Source organism: Tympanuchus pallidicinctus, unplaced genomic scaffold, assembly GCF_026119805.1.
Source record: "Tympanuchus pallidicinctus isolate F22 unplaced genomic scaffold, pur_lepc_1.0 scaffold3, whole genome shotgun sequence".
NCBI lineage: Eukaryota > Metazoa > Chordata > Aves > Galliformes > Phasianidae > Tympanuchus > Tympanuchus pallidicinctus.
The window spans coordinates 54,636,508-54,654,535 of NW_026294747.1; the positions used below are offsets into that span (position 1 = coordinate 54,636,508).

Below are 18,028 nucleotides of genomic sequence, written 5' to 3' on the forward strand. Positions count from 1 at the left end.
CCTGGGCAGATGTACCACTGCATTACTGCTCTTCTGGAGAACGTTTCCTATTATCCAATCTGAATCTTGGCTTTGGCTTTGATGTTTTAGGTGGGTTTGTGATAAACCTGTTTTTATCTTCAGCAATGCCACTACAAGAGATAAAGCAAGGGTAGGGGGTGCTTTTCGTATACCTGGGGAGGTTCTGGAGATGCTCTGACCCACTCCGAGCATCAAATTTCTTTCCAAAGACTGAATGTTTAGCAAATGAACCACTTGTAGAAATGCCTCCAACTCAACCAGCTGAGGCAGTGCTGCTGAAAGTCATGTGGAGGTAAAAACAAAGCAGTGGCCAGGGCTGTGTCAATGTTTAACCCCACTGGGAAGGGCACATGAGTGCATTTGGCGGTGGGATCCAACCCTGTGCTCGGCAGCCAGTCAGGAGCTCTGCATCACGGCACTGCTTTCAGAGTGGGCTTTTCCTTCTTCCCAAGCTCTACAAAATGGGTCTCAGCTCTTCCAAGACGCACCCCAGGGTGACCCAGGTGGCACCGATGCTCAGCAGTGAGGAGGTGCTGGGGGACCCCAGCCTGCACCCAACAGCCACAACGGAGCACGGACATCCCATAACCCACGGGCAGCTCCCACCCCTCCGCCAGACCGGGTATGGGAGAGCCTCTACAGGTATGGAGCAAAGGGGGGAGGCTTTTCCCAGCAACCTTTTCCCTTCCCAGAGCCTTTTGAGATGGTTTCAGAGCCCAGTTCACAGCACCCCTGCAGTGCCAGACGCAGCATTCATATCTCAGCCCCATAACGTGCACCGCTGGGCACAGCCATATCATTACCTTAATTAGAGTTAGACTTTAATTAGATGTGAATTTCAGCATTAAAATAAATCAGAGCCCCACGGCACCAGGCTGACTCCACTAGCAAGAGGCGGAAGAAGGTGAGTCCTGCTGCAATGTGCTGTGCCCCAGATGTCCCATATCCAAACCTAGAGGTGAAGGAGGAGGTTTGTGCTCATGTGGAGCAGGACACAAGGAATGTCTGTGGAGGGACAGCAGGGTGCTGTGACAGCACACAAAGCTTTGGTGTGACAGTGGTCTGGGGTGAACAGATTGGGTTTGGGGGTACTGCAGTCCCATCAGGGCACCTCCCACTTTGTGCAACTGGTAAATGTGGATTTAACACCCATGCAGTACCTTTTTCCCTGTCTCTCTGTGCCATAGCCCAGCCCTTTATCCCCATACCCCCCCCAAGAGGCCAAGATATGGGAAGCTCAATGACTCACACGGAATGGCATTCAGACACCCAAGGGCAGGTTTAGGGAGGACAGAGAAGCTGTAACAGTTACTGTGCATGTTTAATTGTGCAAGCAATAACACTCCTGTGCACCCAGGAGGAACAGCACAGAGCTCAGGGCAGGTTGAGCTCAGTTAAAGCACTGCCTTAATAAGTAACAGGTGCTGGTGGGTGGTAGCCAGGTGATCTTTAAGGTCCCTTCTGTGTGATTTTGTGGCTGAGCAGCAAAAAGAGGCTCAGCTCTCTGCCTGTTCTCTACTTTGGGACAGGAAACTGGGGTGGCCATAGAGCTCAGTGAGGTGCTGTGTGTGGAAGGAGAGGCCCAGAGATGCTACAGGAGACACAGAGGTTGGTCATTGTCATATATGGACTGTGTGAGGGGCTGTAAAGGGAGAAGAGAGGCATGTGGCAGACAGGTTTCTTAAATGCAAATACATCTATGTGTTATTTCTGTGAGTAACATAATTTGTACCTTCTGTTACTGGAGTAGTATCGCAGACTCTTTTAATTGGAAGGGAGCTGCCTTCAAGGCCATCTGGTCCAAATCCCCTGCAATGAACAGAGACACCCACAGCTCCATCAGGTGCTCAGAGCCCATCCAGCCTGACTTTTGGCTGTCTGCAGGGATGGGGCACCACCAACTCAATGGGCAAAAAACTGGGACAGATGGGTTTGGGAAATGCCAATAAAAATGTGGTAGAAAGCTGTAGTTGAGTAAAGCCCAGGAGCAGACATCAGAAAGTGACCTCACTTCATCTTCTCCTTTTCTGATCCCTCAGGGCCCTTTGACTTCAGCACTGTGCTGGTTGGAGAGAATGGAGCCAGCAGCATCATCAAGCTGCACCCACCTCGGCAACCGCAGGTAGGGTGAATGTATGAAGATTCCCATAGGGCTGCTCTGCTTGGCCTGGGGACGGGGAAGCAAACGTCCTACTTGCTGAGCACATGGCACAACTTAAGCAGAAAGCCCAAAACTGCTTCCTCGGTGGGATGTGTGGTATGTGAGCAATGTGTGATCCGGGCTGCAGCTTGCGGTGTCGCATGCTGCCATCTAGTGCCACATTTTTCAGCTTCGTGCACACAGAAGCTGGCCACGAGCCGTACGCCAGGGCTGGGGAGCAAGGTGAAAAGAAAGCACACGTTATGCAGCACTGCATGGAGGAGGCATGGTGGAAAATAGGGATGCCATAGGCAGAGCTGAAGTACATAGGAAACCATAGGGAAATTTTCCATTAATTCTAGGGAGCTTTCTTTTACTTTTACCGGTTGCATTGGCTTGAATTGGGATTCCTCTCCAGCATTCCTTTACTGCTGCCTTTAATCTCCCATAATGATACACTGATGGCTGGACCTTAATTACTCTGTGATCCCATGATTTATTTACAGGATCCTTGAAGATTACAGCCCAGACTTTGGCAGCAACTTGGTGCAGCCAGCCAGAGTCGTGTCACCAGTCAGAAGACAATCTTGTTCACATTCAAGAGGTTAATGTTGTCCCATATACAGAGCAAGATAGGTCTTCCAGATAGAGTCTTTGATGCAAATGGCCTTGAGTTGTGCCAGGGAGGTTTAGACTGAACATATGGAATCATAGAATCAATAAGGCTGGAAAAGACCTCCCAGATTCCCAAGCCCAATCCATCCTACCATGCCCACTGACCATGTCCCTCAGTGCCATACTTCCATGGTTCTTGAACACCTCCTGGGATGGTGTTGCTATCACCTCCTTGGGCAGCCTGTGCCAATGCATCACCAGTTTTTTGGAGAAGAAATGTTTCCTGGTATCCAACCTGTGTTCATAGAAATTGTGCTCAGGCATTGGAACAGGCTGCCCAGTAGTCTCCTTCCTTGGAGATATTTAAGAGACATGTGGATGTGGCATTGTGGGACATATTTTATTGGTGGATTTGGTAGTGTTAGACTGATAGCTGGTCTTGATGGTCTTAAGTCTCTTTCCCCAACTAGATGAGCCTAGGATTCTATGATGTTCCTTTTAATTTTTATGGAAGTCAGGCTGAGCTCCCATCGTAGGTGGGAAATGAGGAGTATTGAGACTAGAAGTGAGCCAGTGTTATCTGGGAGGCTGAAGGAGATATCTTAGTTCTTGAGATGGAAATCCATGCTCAGACAGCCTGTAAAGCTGCTGAACTCCATCAGGAAGGACTTTCCATACCACGTGCAGTCCTGCAGAGTAAGGCCTTAGCCTCCAAAACAGTCTAGCTGGATGGAGGGGACGGTTTTCAGGGCCAGGTAACCAGGATCTGGCCTTGGATGACCTGCCAGGAGACACTGTATTCAGTTATGATACTGATGCGTGTTGAGCGTTTGCTGAATGTGCCAAACTCCTTCTTGTATCCCAAGCAACCAGGCCAGAATTGGAGTTGGAGGAATGTCTAAGTATCTTCATGTTGGGTTGGGTGTTTGTATGAAAAGAGGAATGCTGAAAACTAAATATTGCACTTGCAGAGGCTTGAACCTGCTGGCACTCCAAGGGGGATCACTGCTGCAAAGCCCTGGAGGCAGCAAGGGATGGATGGAGCCCCAAAAGCCAAGGTGAGCACACAGCAAAGGGCCAAGAGCTGTGCAGCAGGCACGATTGTCCATGTGCAGCTCCTGATGTCAGCCTGAACAATGCACAGCAGAGCAGAGCAGCACCTTGGAAGCAGGAGCAGGCATACGTGACTTTAATAAGAAGTTTCCGTCGTGCCCCTTAGCTGTGAGATAGATAAGCTGTGAGTGCTTTGAAAACCTACACTAAATTGCTGCACATTGGCCAGACAGGAAAACGCTCACTGCCTTCATCTGGGCAGCACCTGAGGGACCGGGTGTGGGTTGGCAAGCAGGAGTTTCTTTTCCTTTCAGCCAACGCAGGTGTCTTTACTGATGCTTTTAATACCTCACAGACTCTGGAGAAGAGGGGGCAGAGTCTGAGAGCCCTCCCTTGCAGACGGCAGCACTTGCACAAGATGCAGATGCTGGACTTGACGCGCCGGCGCCGAGAGGTAACGTGGGGATGGCCTTGGGGAGAGGCTGAGGATTGGAAGGGTTTTTCCATCTCTTTGCCTCCCCCCTAGGTGAGGAAGTTCCCATGGGGTCACGTTCTGTCTTGCGCTCGTTTTGGCAAATACGAATTGCCCTGGTTGAGCTACCTGGATGTGTGATTACTTGCAGTGCCAGCTCTTTAATGACGTACTGCGTCAAGCTGTTAGAACGTGTTTGCTCCTCTGCTGCTTGTGCTGATGACTTGTTTGCAAACCCAGGTGGAGCTGAAGCGGGATCTCCACAGGGAGGCAAAAATCAATAAACAAAAAATGGAGGAATTGGGTTCGGAGATGGTCCTTGACACACTTCAGAGAGGCGACAGCACCAGGAGCCAAGACCTCATCCCTGCTGAGTGCAGTCTGCATTTTGATAGTAACACTGGTAAGCAGAATCATGTTTCGAGGAGATGTAAAACTCCTCAGCATCCTCATCTGGCCATTTGAACCCCTTGAGGTTCAACAAAGCCACATTGCGAGGTCTTGCACTTAAGTCAGGGCAATCCCAGCTATGTGTACAACTGGGAGAGCAGTCCTGCGAGAAGGACTTGGGGGTCCTGGTGGAAAAAGCTGAAAGTGAGCTTTATAGGAGCACATCTATTCTTAAAAGTCCTCTTTCTCACGCTAATGAACCTAAAATAAACTCTCTCATGGTCAAAATAAAAAGGAGGAATACAGACCTCTGATAGTGGTGGGGTAATGGGGAATGGCTTTAAATTAGAACAGGAGATTTAGGTTAGAGGTTAGGAGGAAATTGTTAGAGGGCAGTGAGGCCCTGGCACTGCTGCCCAGAGCTGTGGGTGCCCCATCCTAGGAGGTGCCCAAGGCCATGGATGGGGCCCTGCTCAGTCTGAGCTGGGGGGAGCAGCCAGCTCACTGCAGGGGTTGGAACTCAATGATCTTTTAGGTCCCTACCAACCCAACTAGTCTATGATTGTATGACTCTAAGTCAGTTTCCCTATGGAAGTCAGGGAATAGCCATAGGGGCACAGAAGCAAACATCCCAGGGCCAGGAGCAGGTTCCCACCAGCAGAAGATCAGACAGTGCCATGTGAAGGTACTGGAGATGGTACTCACCTACCCACATACATTGGGAGTCTTAAAGCATCTCAGGCAGGAATGTGCTCCCTGGGACACAACATGCAAATCCCACCATTCCTATGGGTCAGCACTAAACCAGTTGCCTCATTAATCAAGTTGTCAGACTTGATTAATTCACCCAACAGAATGAATCACAGAATGGTTTAGGTTGGAAGGGACATTAAAGCCCAGCCAGTTCCAAGATTCTATTTCTGAATAGACTGTGCCAGGTCTGCCCAGCCCCAGGAACGTGCTCTGATCTTGCAGGGATTTCTCAGGATCTTCCTCATAGGGATTACCAGCTGAACCCAACAGGATGGGCATGCCTCTGAGGAAAACTGCAATTATTGTTATTTTCTCTCTCAGGAAACAGAGGGGATGGAGGATTTGCAGGGCACCATGCCAGAGCTGGGCTTCCCCTGGGCAGCAGCAGCAGCAGCAGCAGCAAGGTTGGGCTGTGGTTCTGCAAGGAGCCACGCAGCAGGGATCTGCTCTGGGACACTTCCAGCACTGACTCTGAGGAGTGGGAGAGGGAAGACAAGAAGCTTTACCGCAGACCTCCGCTGGTGAGAACCAGGACAGAGAGAGTTTCACTCTTCGATAACTTCTTTGATAAAGAGTTCTAGCAGCTAGGCTTGGGATGTGCTGAAGGAACAAGCTGTGATCTCTGCTCCGAATAGACCATGACATAGACGTGATGTTTGTGATGTGTAGCATTTCTGAACACAGAGACCAGCAGAGAGGAGCACTGGAAATGAGGTGGTTGATGTGTGGACAGAAATGACATGTCTGGGTATGTGAAAGAATATCTGGGTATGTGAAAGAAAGTGGTGTGGAGCGAACAACAATAACATGGGGGCAGAGGGAGGAGGAGGAGGAGGATGGCAGAATCAACAAGCAAGAGCTGGAGAATATTCTGGGTTAACCCCCATATTAAGTTCCAACTGAAATAAAGTGTTTTGCTTTCCTTAAGGTCACTTGAGCCTTTCTGCTTGTTTTTAACCCTGCATCCTTTTCTAAGCCACAGAACATCCATTCAAATTGAAAGGCAGAATCTGACCAATTCTGATTGGTCAGAAGTCTTTTAACAAACATTCTGGTATTTCTAAATGTTCTAAATTTTAAAAAAAATTTCCTTTCCTCTGTCCCAGGTGACTTTCCTTCACCTCCAGCTTTAATGGATAATCTGCTATAAAACATCTACGTTTTGCTCACTTGGCATTGAGAAGAGAGGTGGGTTTACTCTTCCTCCCATCTCCCTCATGGCCATTCATTTCCCTCTGCTGGAAATCTTATCCCCTTAGTTTTCATGGCCTCAAGTTGCACCGGGGTGAGTTTAGGTTGGATATCAGGAAACACTTTACAGAAATGTTGTTAAGCACTGGAATGGGCTCCCCAGGGAGGTGGTTGAGTCACCAGCCCTGAATGTGTTTAAAAACCATTTGGATGTGGTGCTCGGGGACATGATTTAGTGGAGAGGTTGTTGGGGTAGTTTGGTTTGGTTGTGGTTGGACTTGATGATCTTGAAGGTCTTTTCCAACCTTAGCATTTCCAAGCCAGGCCATCTTGAATAAGTGGATCTGGTGTTGGCTCTCAGCAGGAGGCACGCTTCTACGTGTTTTTAGGGGAATTAGACACCCATGGCTGATTTGCTCTCAGCAGTTTTTAGCTATTTGTCTCTCCCAGGATTTACTGAAAATCTCAGGGAAAGCAGGATTTGGAAATCAGAGCCAAAGCCTCAACTCAAAGCCAAAGCCTCCATTCAGCACTGATCTCTGTCTGCCTTCATCCCCTCGCCCTTTGCAACCTCTCTGGATGTATAGCAAGTCTGTTCATTGGGGAGAAAGCTGCTCCTTGGAGCAACGTGTGAGTGCACGGAAAAGCCAAGAAAACAAACTCCAGTAAGAAAACAGCTTTTAATGAGAAAGAAGGCCTGCTAATGAGTCTGGGTCCGGAGCATGTGTTTTAAAAGCACCCCTGTGTGCTTTTCTTGTAAATGTGGTCGTCGTGTGTGAGCTGGAAGGATCCTGAGAGCTCTGAATTCAGCACTGAGGGTAGGCTGGAAAGGTCAATGATTTAATGGGCTGGAACAATTAATCTGGCACTTTTCTATACACCTGTCCTCTTAATGATTCGACGCATCTCCCTTCTGTGTTCCCATCTGTCAACAATTGAGCTGTAATTGGTGTAAATGCAATTTATCTCAGATAGAGCTCATTTGTTTCCCGATAATGGCGTTGCCAGCACTTGGGAAGAGCAGTGCCCATGGAGAGGGTGTGCAGAGCAGTCTATCCATTGCACAGGCTGCATGAAGACTCTGAGCATTCATTTATCAACTCACGGTGTGCAAAATTGGCCTTTCTGGAGGCAATGAAGCCAGGAAACCCTCTTCCTGCTTCTCATGCTCGAAGTCCTTTGACTGTTTTGCTTTCAGTTGTGTTAACTCATCGTGACCTGGAGAGAGGCTAGTGGTAACTTGTCCTGCTCTCAAGTTTCTCAACATCTGTTCAGAGGCTGGAAATGAAAACGTTTTCTCTATTACTGAAGTTGAAACTTAAACCTTTCTGCAAATTCCAGAAGATGGGATGGGGGGAGGAGGGGGAGGAAAAAAAAAACACCACAATGTCAGGGCTGCAACTCAGAGAGGCGGTTCTGAAAAGCTCCCTATTCCAAATGCTTGATACAATCTCATCATCTGAAGGATGAGGTGCTACGCTAGGGGTGAGGTTTGCTGCTCAGAACTGAGCACATGGTGCTCGTGCAAGTCATGATGGAATGAAACTCCTGGTCTGAGGTTGCCTGCACAGCAAAGAGAGGCTGGAGAGGTCCTGCCAACTGCTGGAATGGGCATGGGATGAGCTCACAAAACCATGACAAAGATGACAATGACAGCACATGAGCAGGGGTTTATTTTGGTGGTGCCTAGAGGCAAGGATCCGCAGCATGGAAGTGAAGTGGGATTTGTCCGTTCTCATTCATTGCAGGGGAGCTGAACTAGAAGACTTCTAAAAGTCCTTTCAATGATTCTAGGAGATGTAGTTCAGATAGATATCTGCCCCGAGGCACGAGAGCATAGGATTTTCCCTGTGAAAGGGCTGTAAGATGGGTTTGGTGGTGGACTTGGTGGTGAGATGGTGTAGTGGAAATGCTGTCACAGCTTTAAGCAGTGATGGAGCACCTGGTGAGAAGGAAGGGCCCACCCAGGGGAGCTCAGGTGCAAGCAATGCAACTGAGTGATCAGAAGGGGTAAAGCCAGGATCCATCCCTTCCCAGACCTCATTTAAATGTTGGCAGTGGAGGTAAGGATATCTCACTGGAGATCCCTGTATACCTGTGGTCTTCCAAAGGTAAGCAGATTATTTTCTTTGTTTCTGTGTCCATGACTGTTGCATTTTGAGCAAACCTTCACCTACTGCAGCCTGGGACTTTGCAGGTATGCTGACACTGGTGCGCTTCCCATTGTGTTACAAATGGCCAGAGCAAGATAAGTTTCTCTTGCTCAGGATTAACCAAACTGATTTTGCTGAAAAGTCCAGACAAAATGGCTGTGCTCAGCCTCAGGCAGGCAGTGGAGCTGGGGAAAGTCAGCACCAATGGTTAATGTCTGGCTAAATCATTAGTAATTAAATGCACCACTTAAAAGAAGAAATCTTGAAGAACCTTTCCTCTATATTTAGAAAAGCTAGATGCACTGCAGAGGTCTGAAGGCCCAGGTTGCTGTAATCTCTTTTCTTGTTCCTCAGCAGAAATACAATTTTCTAACACTTAGCAAAGAGCAACAGCTGGTAAAGAAAACCGAATGAAGCTCAGTGCTGTGCTGTAATTGGCTCTCACCATGCAGCCTGTGTTTATGTCATTTTCTCATCTTCCCAGGCTCTGTTTTCACCCGGTGCTCAGAGCACTAGACCTCCTTGAATAGGAATGTGGGTGTTCAGCACCAACCAGCATCCTCCCTTCCCCGACACCTGCAACCATTCAAAAGCATGGAAAAAAAAGCCACCATCAATAGCTCTTGGATATTTCCACTAACTTGATTAATCCCTTATCTCCCTCCCTTGTTGGGACATGTGACAGGCAGCTGGGACGGTTTCAATAAGCTCAGTTTCAGGCTGTACATGAAGATTATGGTTTGATCACTTGCTTGGTTTGTCCAACCAGGTAACCTCAGATGGTGCTGCAGAAGCGCAGCCCTAATGCTCTTCTTTCCCAACTTTGGAAGTATTGATTAATCCCTCTGGGTTCCCAGCTTTTCTATACGGGCTGATGGTTGGACTAGAAGATCTTAGTGGTCTTTTCAACCTTAACGAGTCTATGACTCATTACTCAAGGAAGGTCAAGTGATGGCACAGGGGACCCTGAGGAAAAAAGAGGGGTGGGTATGAAGGGATGGTGCATTTTCTGGGGTGTCACACCCTGTTGGTAGTGCTGGGCTGCTGGCCAGGAGGCACATGATCTCTGATGGGATTGAGCTGCTCACAGATCCCTCCTGTTCTGTGAGAGAACAAGCATTTATTCCTTGCTTAGCAATAGGGTTGTAGCTTTTTGCCACCTACTGACGTGCTGTGGGAATGGCTCGTCCTGCAGTTCCCTGCATAAAGTCTGATTGTGCAGTCAGCATCTGCTGAGCAGTCCACAAGAATGAAAGAGAGAGCAGGTACCTCCCTTGGCACACAGATGGGAGAGCAGGATGCATTTGATCAGTTGTTCCTTGCTATGTAGGAGCTGAAGATCCCAGTGGATCTCTTTGAATTCGGGACATTCTGTGATTTCAGGATAATTCTCTCCTCATCCCATACCTTGAGTACTTCTTACTGCTTCCTTCCAAAGAGCAGCACCATGGGAGAAATCTGACATTCCATTTGGCTTCTTCTCCTTTTATCTCTTCCCCCATTCTACATTCTTCTCTACTTTTTCCCCTTCCACCTACTCCTAAAGTCTCTGCTGACTTTGGCCCTTGCCCAAGGCATCTTCCTCCTTACTGGTGGACAGAAGCTCTCTGCAGGATCCTGAGTGTTGCTTAAGCTCCACTTAAATCCTCTGCTGATGCTTTAAGCAACACACGATGCTGAAAGTGCTGACTCATTGCTCAGAGTGAATTTCAAAACTTGTGAGACAGCCAAGAGTGCTTTTTGTTGTCTTTTTCTGGAGATGCTCGATGATGTGTCATCTCTGTGGGCAGTTCTGTTGTGGCTCTTGTTCTCTCATGCAGTTTGACAAAGCTCAGCTCAGCTGAGTCCTCTCTGCGCTTATCCAGCATGGTCATCCTTGGCCTCCCCGTGACTCTTAGTGTAAATGAAGTGTCCCAATTTGTGTTGGTTCTGGGGACCCCCCTTAATCTACTCAGAGCTTCTCTCATTTTTTGTCTGTTCATAGAAATGGCCTGGGTTGAAAAGGACCTCAAATTTGATCTACTTTCAAACCCCCTAATGTGGGCAGGGTCACCAACCACTAGAACCAGGCTGCCCAGAGCCACATCCAGCCCGGCCTTGAATGCCTCCAGGAATGGGGCTTTCATTCATTCATTTCAGCTTTTGTTCTTCTTAGCTTCCATCAGCACTGTGGTTTGCTGACGTGCATCTTAAGTCATGGGATAGACTAAAACTGCCACGCTGCTGATCCAGCCTTGAATTCCCTGTTCCTGTGTAGTCATTCTGAGACACAAAGTTACCTGTGCTGGCATTTAGTAGCTGGTAGTATGACAAATGACCCTTTTAATCAAATCAGGCTGTATGCAGCATATGATGTTGCTGATAACGACTGAACAGACTGCATTAACTCAGAACTTGCTTAAAATGCTGGCTCACAACTCTTCTGGGAGAAAAGCAAAGCAGAGCACTGCTAGTTTTGTGGTCTCACTGAACTTGTGTGGCCAGCTACCTGCCTCTATCTGGTCACCATTTGATCCTTGTTGCAACTGCCACCCTAGAATAATCAATGTGGCTTACAACTGACTTCTGTACTGTGAAAACAGTGAGCTTCAAAGCCAGGCACCCCTTCTATTTACCACACAAACCTCCTCATTCAGCTTGGCCAAGCTGACCTAAAAATACAGCCTTTTGCCACACAGAGCCTCCCTTGTGAGGCTTCTCACTGGAGCAGATTTGCCTCACAGTGCTCTTCTGTCTTTAAAAAAAAAACCCTTAAGTGCAGCTCCCCATCTCTCCATCCACATGGACACCAGGAGCTCACGTCACAGCCACCACTGAGGCTGTGTGTGCGCCCCAGTGCCCTTTTCCCTCTCCTTTTGAAAACAGGCAGGGAACAAAACTGCTACTACTCCTGGTGTTGATAACCACTTCTTCCTGGTGCCTTGGGCATGCTACATTGCTCTGCTCTCATTTATTTATTTTCTCCTTCAACTTCATCTTTGAAATGATGATGATACTTGATTACTACCCACAGCAATGTTTTTGACAAGGAGCTGCTGCCTTTCCAACCGTTCCTACATCTTGACCATGGCAGGGACCCATCCTACCAAGGTCCCCTCTCTGTAGGGGTGTCACTTCTGGATGGGGGAATGATGGAGTTAGGCACAACCAGCATGGTGCATCTTCACTTACCATGGGAAGGTGGATGTCCAGCTGCACATAACACCAGCATACTGACTATTTCCATGCCACTGACTCAACCCACTGGTGAGTTTTATGATCTGTGTATTCCAATTACAGAAACCTGGACTTCATCTGCATCAGAAGAAAAAAATAATTACATGTTTCAATATATACAGAGAAGAATGTTCAGTGTCTGGAATTAGGAAGCTGCAGAGATAGAAAAAGCTTTTATTTATAGTCCAAAAAAAGCCATGTAAGTAATTACGATGATGAGGAAACAGTTAAAGTGAATGCAGCTTCAACTCTTTCCAGCTTCTGAGTGCTCTGATTTTGTAACTGATGTTGCTGTTAAGAACTGTGAGCCCTGCCTTTGTGCTCACAGAACCAGAGAGGGGCACCAAGATCTGCATCAGGGACTGAATCTGTGCCAACAAAACCCTGCAAGGAAATCTTTACTCTAATGCCAAATGTGTCCAGGCTCAGGCTCTTTTTTGAGAAACACCTTGCTATGGGAATCCAACCTGTTTATTTGCTACTTCAGCCTTTCAATGAAGCCCTTTGCCTGTGGGTTTCATGGCACCGATGGTCTTCAGAAGCTATTTTCGAAGCTCTTTTTGCAGAAGTTTCACAAAATCAAAGAGGAGGCTGTTATAAAATTTGTCTCAACATTCCAAAGTTCTTTTATTCAGATGGCTTCTGTTGTATTGAAAATCAATGAAATGCTTTTAAAGCAGCATTCCTGAAGTTAGAACCCCTTCAGCAGAGGATATTGCCAACTCGAGGCCCCAGCATTGCTCTGCTGTGTCTCCCACTCATAGCTGCCTCCTGTGCCAGCCAGTGGTTTCAATAAGGTCTCTCCCAGCTGCTTCCTAATGGCCTGTTTTGATGTTCCAGCATAATATGGTTCAGCAGTGCTTTCACTGATTAGCACGCAAAGCATGCTCTGAGACTGGATGCTTCCTGCACTTAGCCATCCATGTGGCGTTTCAAAGGACTGACCAGGAAAGATGACGTTTCTTTGAGAGACAAGCAAAAAGCTCCCAAAAAGAAATGCGAAACAAAGAACTGCCAACAATATTTTGTACTTCTCACAGTGCAGAAAGCACTGCTGCCTTCCTGCTTCAGCGAGAGGTTTTGCTTCAGTGAGCTGACAAATGCACACAAAGCTCATGACCTCGAGGAGAAACATCTCTGCTTCCAAATGGCAGTGAGTGACAAAGACCTGGAGATGCAAGAACATGACCCATGCAGTTAAATCTGTCAGCATGAAACATGGACTTTCTTTGCAGATAGATGGAGATCTTGGACTACATGTGCTGGAATATGGAGCCTGGTTTGAAGGAACCACAGGATGGTGTGGGTGCTTTTTGTCCCCATCCATCCAGGTGACAGTGGTTTATGTTATTCACTTCTGTCAAGACTACACAGCTGTAGCATCTCTTGCTGCAGTGTAACATTTCCTAAAGGCTTAGCAGCTGAAGGTCCTTGCTCGTTTATAGCCATGTCTTTTTTCCTAAGGTGGTTTTCCAGAGGTACAAGAGCTTGTGCTCAAGGTTCTTTCAAGGTGCCTCATGGAATCAGTAAGGTTGGAAAGGCCACTAAAAAGCTCCTCCAGACCTGCTCCAACGGCTCCATGACAGCCTTACACTGGGTTCCAGAGCTAGGTACAGCCCTCCAGGTGGGGTCTTAGAGCCTAATGCTTTTTACCAAGAAGGATTTGTCAGCTGTGATTAACTCCATGCTCTTCAACACAATAACATCTATCCATCTGCTTAAACCACCTGAGGGGACCACAGCAGGCCTAGGTCTTGTGCACATCGGGCAGGGGCTGTGGTGGGCACTGAAATAACCCGTGAAATTCCCTCCTGTGAAGTCTCTGGTGCCTGAAAATACAGTATTAGACCCTTGCCCCATGCTTCAGCCACTGCCAGAGCCAGCTGTGAGTTAACTTGGAAGATGTACAGAACCTTTCACAAGGGGTAAAGCTTGAGCTGTGGTGAGTTTTGCCTTTGTAAGGTGTCTGGGTTTAATATGAGGCTAAATCTGCTGCTACTCTTCTTAAGAAGTCTCTCGGAAGGAGAAATTCTTTGCAGGGGGTCCATGCATTGACATTTCTGAGAACTCTGTGAATTCAGAGCAAACACTTGAGTGAAGCTGTGGGTGCTCCATCCTCAAAGCCACGGATGGGGGCCCTGAGCAGTGTGATCTGGTGGGGGGGTACCCAGGCCATGGAAGGTGGTTGGAACAGGATGGTCTTTAAGGTCCCTTTCAACCTACACCATTCTATGAGAAGGTTCACTCACTTGCACATCTGCTGTGAGCCAAATGGTCACACAGCAGTGGGAAAACTCTGCACATCAAGCACAGTGCTGTTTCTGCAAGCTTCAGTTTTCCCTTAGCCTCCAACTTAAATCTATCCATTTCTAAGCAAGTTGGGCTGGTCTGGGGAAAAGTAGGCAGCGTTTAAATCATGCAAAGCCTCACGTTTACAGGAGGTTCTTCTGGCTTTTATTCACTGCTTAAACACTTGTGCACATGGAGGAGCAGGGCTAGGCTAGGGCAGCATGGAGATGTGAGAATTTTGGACAGGAAATTCAGCTTGCCAAACGTGGTAGGAAAGTGGCAGATTTCTAATTAAGATCTGACTTTCCATTAAGAGGATCTGATTTATCTACACCTGATATAAACATGGATGCTGAAAAAAACACAATGCTCCTTTTTTTCCCCTTTGCTTTCCATTTTCCTGCTGTTCTTTGAAACCAATGCTATTCCCCACCTCCTCCAGTGCCCTCACCACACATCTGCAGCATACTGTAACTTACTGCAGCTTACCATTTCCTCCCGAAGTACTAATTATAAAGAAGGATTTGGTTTCTGTTTAGCGTAGTGAGGCAGTCCAGCTCTCAAGCCAGTGAAGGCAGAAGCTCTTTCCTCTGTGTCAGAACCAGATTAGAAGATTAATCCCTGCTCCTGCAGGAAGTCCGCAGCAAAACCTGCCCTGGGGCAAGTCCATGAGATCATGCTCCTGTAATAACCAAGCACAGATAAAGGATAGCTTACAAACTGCTGTTCTTATGCGTTTCCTCCACCAGCACGTGATCTCAGGTTGGGCAGTAGAGAAAGGCTCTGCCTCAGTGGGCAGTGGGCATGGCCCTGAGCTGCTGGGGCTCAGGGAGCTCTGAGACAGTGCTCTCAGATACAGAGTTGGATTTGGGTGAGCAGTTCAGGTTATTCTGTGATTCTATGACCTTGTGTTCCAAGTAGAATAATACTAGGGAAAGCCTTTCTTTGCTGCACAGAGGATGAAAATTGCAAATGTCCTAAGGATGCACACCCATGGCACATCAGGCATCTCATGCCTGCATGACAGCCAGGTAACCCCTGTGCACCAGAACATGATGACAGCATGGGACTCTTCATGGTGTTCAGGTGGGATGACAGCCATGACTGCCCCATCTCCAGCAGCACTGCCTCTCTGTAGCACCAGGAAGGGCTTCCAAAAGCACCATGAGCTAACAGGTGAACGCCTTAGAAGCATATCCATAAAACAGCCCTGCTAACAGAAGATATTTTTGAGGTTGGAAATAATTAAAAAGAAACCTTAAAAATAAGCTTTTAAGGGCCAGAAGCTCACAGCTTGAAGAAATTTGAGGTTCCCTGGGAATTGTTTGCCAAAGAAAGCTTCCTTACGGTGACTCATTCCTTCAATACCAGGACAGGTTGAAAACAAAAAGTTTGCAAAGCTCAGACAGAACAGGAAGAAGGATGGAGCTGAGGAATGATGCTCTAAAATACATTCCCAAACCTGTGATGTAAGTAAGTTGTATTTCCATGTTTGTACTTACTGAGGTCTTCAGCTGGTGAGATACAAGGAGCCACTTCCAAGGGGGAAAAATGGGTTCTTTCTGTAGGTGGCTGTAGGGATTGTGATACTGGAAAGGTTTCCAGTGCACTGTTCTTCCAAAGGTCGTTCCAAGAAAGCACAGATTGCTGCCAAACTATCACAGAACAACTACAGAATTCCTGCTGAGAGATATAAAAGCTGTTCCCACATGGAAGCAGCCAAAACATGGATGTTTCACATCTCATAGGATCATAAAATCATTTGAGTTGGAAGGAACCATTAAGGTCATCTGTAGTGTGACTGCCCTGTGATAAACAGGGGAATTTCAGTAACCGTGGTTTTGGTATATCTCAGTGATGTATTGAAGATTGAGCATATAGCAGCCATTGATGCAGTCTCTTAAGAGGCAAAGTAACATATTTATGTAGATGCATTCTATATGTTCCATTTGTTAACTTACACATGAAACCGTTCAGGCCGTTGTTGGTTGGACAGTCTGGAAATTGCCAGCTCTTCAATTTTCACTTCAATAAAACAAAAAACCCCCAAGGAGAACACTTTCTTTTTTTAATCATAGCCAGCCCTGCTTTCTGTAATGAAGAACTTCTTTTCCAGCCCCAAGAGAGCAATTCTTTGAATGTCACTTTCAAACAGCACGATAGAAATCTCTGCAATTTGCAGAACAGAACCCTGCCATTTGCAGCGTGCGTTGCTTTCCAATGTATGAAGGCTGCTCCGAAAGCAATGCCTCCTATCTTGTTACGTCAGCCCATTATGTGTTGGTGGGATGGCAGAGGATGTTGAACATTCCCACCAACATTCCATCACGTTCTGTTGCTGAGAATTTGCTTTATCAATTAGTGTTATTGTGCTCTTCGTAGCTGCTGCCGTTCCCATGGAAATAAACAGGAGGCATTACTTGCAGAGTGAGCTGTGTATTTACTTTTTGGAGGTTATTTACAATTGCATACTGGTCCAGGTCTCCTGCTCTCAACACTGCAGAAACACACTATGTGCCAGCCCTCTGAAAGGCTTCAGACCTAAGGCAACCTAAAGGCTTCTGGCTCAATTCTGCCCAAAACAGGAAGATACATTTTCTGGCAAACTCTGTCATTAAACAAGAGCATTAACCATGAGTGGTGCAGGTCTTTAATTAGACAAAAGGCAGCTTTACACACCTGAAACTGCCATTCATTGCTGGGAAAGCTGCAGGATCCGCAGCTGAGTGGAGAAAGAAGGGCACCCTTAATTTGGCTGAAAAGCAGCTGGTTTTCTTCTCACTCTAATTAGCTCCTCCAGCAGGCCCTTATGCTTCGACTCAATGAGGCTGAAGCACACTCAGCTCAATTCAGAAATGGCACATCAACTATTTTCATCAAACGCATCAAACTCAGAGGGTTCATTTGTTTGTTCTTTCTGATATTAAAGACTAATTCTGACTTAGACTAAGAGTCTTCCTGAGTGCATCCACCCCTAGGGAAAGAGCCGTGGCAATATGAGAGCATTCAATTAGCTGTCTGCTCCAAATTACTCATGGAGAGGAGTGGATTGACATGGACAGACAGCGTGTTTCTTAAGACCCACGTGGGAGTGCTAACAGAGTTCTGGTCCCCTCCTTCAGTAGTAATGTGAGCTTTGCATACAGCTTTCTTACCTCGGCAAAGCTGCTCCACCATTTGCTTTTTCAACCTTCACTTTCAATGCTCTTTCACACCTGGTAGTGTAGCTCTTCTGCTGCTTTCCTTCGTGGTTCACACCTTACTACAGACCAAAACAAGGAACTGGAATCTGTCATAGTCTGCCGTGTTATATACACAATAAAAGGAAAAGTATCCACAGAGCTCAAGAAATATTTTGTACAGTACTATCAATCGCCTTTGGGTTGCCAGAAAATGTCCTAGGTCTGGGATAGAGCTTCTAGTCAGTGCAGAAGTCGAATTTAAACTCGTATCTCCAAATTACATGTTTCAGCAACCTGTAAGACAATGGCTAAAACCTCAGAGAATCACTCCCTTCTCCATCCCTGTTTAAAAATTACACAAAATCTGAGAGGTTGGGTTGTTTTTTTGTTGTTGTTTTCTGTTTTTATCCCCTAGGAACCTAAAAATATTTTTATATTTTCAAAAATTAAAAAAAAAAAAAAAAAAAAAATTAATTACAACCTTTCAGTATGTTTTTTTTTTTTCCTTCTACTCATGTCTTTTCAGACCAGGAAAACCTCTTATTTCTTACTC

At 46.8% G+C, this 18,028-nt stretch overlaps 1 protein-coding gene and 1 long non-coding RNA gene across 3 annotated transcripts; one reads left to right on the forward strand and one right to left on the reverse strand.

The window, feature by feature from the left end:
- The first annotated feature begins 393 nt into the window (after nucleotides 1–393).
- Nucleotides 394–6,092, forward strand: CCDC198 (coiled-coil domain containing 198). The gene is made up of 6 exons (XM_052696671.1): nucleotides 394–663; nucleotides 2,061–2,143; nucleotides 3,748–3,834; nucleotides 4,185–4,283; nucleotides 4,542–4,704; nucleotides 5,766–6,092. The coding sequence occupies exons 1-6, from the start codon at nucleotides 483–485 to the stop codon at nucleotides 6,023–6,025; spliced, it is 873 nt and encodes a 290-aa protein (XP_052552631.1). The 5' UTR covers nucleotides 394–482; the 3' UTR covers nucleotides 6,026–6,092.
- Nucleotides 6,093–6,526: 434 nt separating this feature from the next.
- Nucleotides 6,527–17,924, reverse strand: LOC128087280 (uncharacterized). 2 transcript variants are annotated; one of them, XR_008209758.1, is made up of 3 exons: nucleotides 15,796–17,924; nucleotides 11,960–14,975; nucleotides 6,527–7,913 (listed from the first exon to the last, which is right to left on the reverse strand). It is a non-coding gene; the product is annotated as an uncharacterized LOC128087280 (long non-coding RNA). The 2 variants fall into 2 exon arrangements; XR_008209757.1 differs by lacking the exon at nucleotides 15,796–17,924 and having other exon boundaries at nucleotides 11,960–15,083.
- Between the last annotated feature and the right edge of the window lie 104 nt (nucleotides 17,925–18,028).

Coding starts and splice junctions, on each gene's coding strand:
- CCDC198 (XM_052696671.1), top strand. CDS start 483: ATGGGTCTCAGCTCTTCCAAGACGCACCCCAGGGTGACCCAGGTGGCA. Junction 2,144..3,747: donor ACCCACCTCGGCAACCGCAG/GTAGGGTGAATG, acceptor TTGCACTTGCAG/AGGCTTGAACCTGCTGGCAC. Junction 4,284..4,541: donor TGACGCGCCGGCGCCGAGAG/GTAACGTGGGGA, acceptor TTGCAAACCCAG/GTGGAGCTGAAGCGGGATCT.